Here is a 5,173-nt window from a genome sequence, read left to right as displayed (position 1 = left end):
CGAAGTAGTCGAACCCCTTTTACTTGGCCCGAACAAAAACTCAATAATTTTCTATATTCAGAGCCTCTTCCTCTATGCGGCCTGAACCGGCCATATGTAAAAACAGAAGATTTTTGTGGGCCCACCGCGTTGGTGGTCGAATTCAGTTAACGGGCTTCTATTGTACAAGCAAACATATGTTTGATAGATTGATTCAGTAAAGTAATAAATGGGGTCATTAAGAAAAAACTGGTATAAAATCTTGATCAATTTACAAATCATCTCAGAAGGCAGTGAATGGACTGACAGCCGTGTGGTGGCGGTATAGAAAAATCGTATTAATATTTTATCACATTCACCGTGAGAAAACATGAGCGGAAAACATCTTTTTGTGGCCATCATTGTGCAGTGTTTGGTAACAGCTTTACAAGTAAGTTGATTTTTGAACAGTGTAGCAGTTTTGGGGTAAAAATGTAGAAAAGTTAGATTTTGGCGCCGATTACAACTTTTTACCAAAATAAGTAACACTAATAGCTGATAGATACTAAATGATTTTTCGGTGAATCAGGTTCGAAATCAGGTTTATCTGATGCTACTGTGAAATAAAAGCGCTATAAAAATGACAACAACAAAAATTATGATAACTTGAGTCACTCAAATAATTTTGTATGATCCAAATCCGACCAGTGTTTATATCCCCGGCTAAACATGTTTCTAGGACAAATGCATCTGACTCTCCACTAGCGAAAGTTTGAAAGCTTTGATGCATTTAAGACCTCTCATTTAGCGTTGTTGTAATTGTTTCATTCCATTTGAAGGGGAAAACAGCGACATTCAAAGTACAAGTAAAGAATGAAGGGAGAGTGTTTAATGAGGTGGTTAAGATTAACGTTCTGAGAAAGACAGAGAAATTTGAGGTGCCATCCCAAGAAGGATTTGAGGCGGCGCAGATTATCCACGATTTCCGCAAGGTAAGCCATGGCATTGGATAGATGTCTAAATCAAAATCCAGATTTTGTCTGGGCAAAAACATTTACTGGGAAGAGTTAAGGAATTGTGAACATGTCTTTCCTTCAGTTTTTGTTACAATTTTCTTTCCTGATTGTCTCTTCAATGAGGTATCGTACAATCGAAAAAAACAAACACTGTCTCATGGTTACTTACAGGTGAACAGATTTTGTCAGATTTTGTCTGGGCGAAAAAAGTCATTGGGAAGAGTTTAGGAACTGTGAACATGTTTTACGTCCTTTCTTTTTGTTACAATTGTCTCCCATTATATGAGGTTTCGTACAATCGAAAAAAAAAAACTGGTTTTGCCGACAGGTGTACAGTGAAAAGCCCCATAAACTTTTGAAAAACGAATGGTTGGATGATTCATTTTTAGATTTTTATGATGGAGGCGAATAAGGATGAGAGATTCATGCAGTTTGATTGGCTAAAATAGCCGATCGATGTTCATTATTGAACCCAATGCTTGTTATGTGAATTTTACATTACTTTTTAATGAACAGATTTTCGTCATGTACCCGCTCTCTTGTTTCAGAAATTGACGCTGTTCAGTTTGCCAGAGAAGGAAGTGTGCTATTTGTCAAATCTCAGTGACAATCTGCCAAGCCCATCAAAGCTCGTCAAGGCCTTCAAAAAGGTAAACAGGTTTAAAAATATAGTAAAATAATAATGCTGCAAGGCGTATAACCCGTCGGTTGGTTTAACGATCAGTGTTAGGGTGCTAAATCGATGAATTCGAGTGACACCCAAAATAGTATTCTGGTACCTTTTAGTGAAACGTTCCTTTCACAATTTTCAACGAGTAACCCTCTCACTTTTAGTTGGTGGCACAATCCACCTCCCCCTTCCAACCCCCGGGGTTCAATTGACGGCATGGTGAGAAAAACCCTCATTTGGAGCTCCTGCGTACATTCAAAGCTGTTCAAGACAAAGTGCATAAATAGGAATCCGGAGGTCTAGACCACCACTGTTCAGGTTTGAAACTTGTTTACAAACTGGTTTTTATTGTACAACCGACGACAGACTGATAACCCTCCCGCGCACAGCTGGTATGAACTGGTGACGTGGAAACGCCGGTCAAAGTTAAGCGAACGTCCTGAAACACGTTTAGTGAAATTATAACACTTTCATTATAAACTAAGATTTTGTAAAAGATATTAAGATTGAATACGCCAGGACTTCGAGTACGTATACAGTTATTGGACAAAATTATGTACCGAAATTATTTACACCTTATTGAAAGCGTTTGTGTTACTGCTTCAAATATCTTATCAAAAGAAACCTAATTTCTTACAACACCAAACGTCGAAAACCAATTCGAAGTTCCCCTGAAGTCCACTGAATCTCATAAAAGACGTGCGCTTTTGCCTACTGCATGTGAACTTTGAATATCATTTTTATAGACTCTGATAAGAAATTGTTGTATACCAAATCTATTTACACCTTATTGCAAACTTTTGTGTTACTGCTTTAAATATCGTATTAAAAGAAATCTTTTCCAACAACACAAAACATCGAAAACAAATTTCGAAGTTCCACTGAATTCCACTGAATCGGACGACTTTACAAAATGGCATTTAAGATTTTGCCAATAGCTTGTGAACTTTGAAATTCACTTTCTCAGACTCTGATAAGAAATTGTTGGTGTTATCACGGTTTATAATTACTTAGATCTTTACCTTTTATTAAGGGTAGGAAATAACGCAACATGATTTAAATTATTCTTGTACTCGACTTTTGTCCAACTCAAATATTACTAGAATTCCTTGTGTCCGTCTTAAATGAATTACAAATTACATGTAAATCACTTGTGGTGTTGTTTGTTATGCTTTACATTGAACTGATAAAACCCGGGGGGGGGGGGGTACTCCCATAAATTTCAGATAGGGGTGTGCCGCCAAGGTTCTTAAACCCTGACCCTATTTAAGGATAAAGAAAGCAAAAACTGATACCCTTTTTAAGGCCCCAAACCGAAAAATGACACCCTATTCAAGGGGAGGAGAAGCGTTCCGTGACGACCCAAATAACGGCTAACCGCGCACGGCAAGACACAAATCTTTATAAAATCGCTTTACTAATACCTGAACAGAAAATTCAGTTTTAAGAAGCCTTTTTTTTCGTTTAGCTGGGCGTTTATTTTAGCTTATAGAATTTAGGTACCCTATCTAAGGATCACACCGGGAACACATTGCCAAAAGGAGCAAAAATGATACCCTATTTAAGGACCAAGAACCTCAAAAACCATACCCTATCGGGCGGCACATACCTATATAAGCCACATATGGGAGTACCCCCCCCCCCCCGGGTGATAAAAGGACCGTAAAAATGGCTTGACCTACCTACGTAGCCCCTTGACATGTAATCTTCTTTTCTTGTAGGCAGAAAATGGTGATGGAGATTCTAATCTTGAGAATGTGAAAACTACAATGGAGGTGAAGGAATTGATACAGGATCATACAAGCCTTAGTGATGCCATGAGAAAACACTGCCGAGGCTTGCCGGTTTACCGCATCGAACCAGCTGAAGAATCAATCTCCGTCACCACGATTTCTGACGAAGGCAAGTTGAAAAAAGCAATCACGTGAAAATTAATTAGCTGTGATCAGCGATTGATCGATTGAATGGTTCAAATAAATCATTCTCATACACAATCTTAGGCCATCCCAATAAAATGTTTCGTTTCCCATCGCCCCGTCTCTTGTGATATTGGGTCGGTCGGGCAAAAAAAAAAAGAATGATCACTTTAAGTGGTCTGCGAAAGATTTATTTTCATTCAATCTCGTTAAGAATGTTGGAACAATCGTTAATGCCCTTGGCACGAAACAGCCTTTGAAAAACTTAGTATTGATGTTAATTAAAGACAGGATATCACATCATACCAATTGTTGTTAATAAAATTTTCAGATTTCAGATAAAACAAGATCGTGTGCTTGTAAATTAAAGTACTTGCCTCTTTGACTAGTGAATCCTGTTTTTTTTTTTTTTACATTTCGAAAAAAATGGGTCGGTCGGGCGATGGGAAACAAAACATTTTTTTAGGATGGCCTTAATGAAAGAGAAAATCTGAGGAGCCAAGCAATTGTATGCGCGCTCAAAACAAAACACCTCAGCAGATTTTAAGCTCTAATTAGATTCACAAGAAATCTTTGCGCCTCTCAGCAATCACAGTCAGTATCCCTTCTACTTCGCCTGCCATGTCGGTAGTTTTTTAGTTTGCAAGTGGCAGCGTTGTTAAACTTTATAATCTAAACATACATTGTCTTGGCCAGTTAATGCAATCTTCAGAAGGGGAGGGGCTTACTGAGGAGAAAAGTTTTAGAGTTAGCTGGTGTGAAAGTGGCGGGGTAGGGGGTAGGGATCAATTTAGGTTTCTGGGAAACTGCTCACCTACCCCTCCCCAAACCTAACATTAACCCTTACTTATCGCTTTGGGCAAAATGTTAGGTTTGGGGAGGGGTAGGTGAGCAGTTTCCCAGAAACCTAAATTGATCCGGGGGTAGTGGGGGTGGGGTTTACTGGAGGTCTTACGGCAAGACTAGTTACTGTTTTATTTTTTTTTTCTGTATGGCCATTATATAATTTTTGGTTTTTCTGTACTTCAGGGGAGGAGACCGACCAAGACCGTGTTCGTCGAAACTGCGGTTCCAGCTCTGTTTGTACTAGAGTTACTGAATGTTATCTGGTCTGGTGCGGCTCTAGGATATGCCTTACATGCCAAGAAGTGAGGATCTGCTTTCCAATTGACTGCTAGACATTGCTTGTTTCACGGCACTGCCTTGCTAGATTGCTCGTAGGCTAGCGTAAAACGTTAAAAAAAATGTTTAGTTTTAAAATAAACATAAAAAGAAAAGTTGGATGAATAAATAACTTATTTCAAAACGAAAGAGTGTATGAAGTTTTTTTATGGAAGCTATTTACCACCAAAAACAAGAAATCTTTTCCTAGTTTCTGTACGGCTTTTTCTCCCAGGCCTTCGCGGTCAGTCCGTTTAAGTGACATCAGCTGAATGCACGTGACCCAAAATAGATCGACGGCAGTGAAAATAGAAGGTCATGGAACTAGGCAAAGAAATCTGTGGTGAATCTCCTATCACAGGGAATTGTCATTGTCGTCCACGGAGCCCTTTGTCCCTCTTAGATGGTGGAGCTTGTGCATGAGAAATAATTGGCTCTGAGGACACATGATT

General features: G+C 38.9%; 1 protein-coding gene across 1 annotated transcript; it reads left to right on the top strand.

Moving 5' to 3' along the window:
* On the top strand, positions 1 to 4,871 carry LOC144653465 (uncharacterized). The gene is made up of 5 exons (XM_078513458.1): positions 1 to 409; positions 798 to 950; positions 1,523 to 1,624; positions 3,366 to 3,546; positions 4,590 to 4,871. The coding sequence occupies exons 1-5, from the start codon at positions 350 to 352 to the stop codon at positions 4,736 to 4,738; spliced, it is 645 nt and encodes a 214-aa protein (XP_078369584.1). The 5' UTR covers positions 1 to 349; the 3' UTR covers positions 4,739 to 4,871.
* The last annotated feature ends 302 nt before the right edge of the window (positions 4,872 to 5,173 follow it).

The sequence above is a fragment of the Oculina patagonica genome, chromosome 5 (assembly GCF_052425735.1).
Source record: "Oculina patagonica isolate OP01 chromosome 5, crgOcupat, whole genome shotgun sequence".
Taxonomy (NCBI): Eukaryota; Metazoa; Cnidaria; class Anthozoa; order Scleractinia; family Oculinidae; genus Oculina; species Oculina patagonica.
Note: the sequence above shows the minus strand (reverse complement) of the source record. Positions and strands in the feature narration are given on the sequence as shown.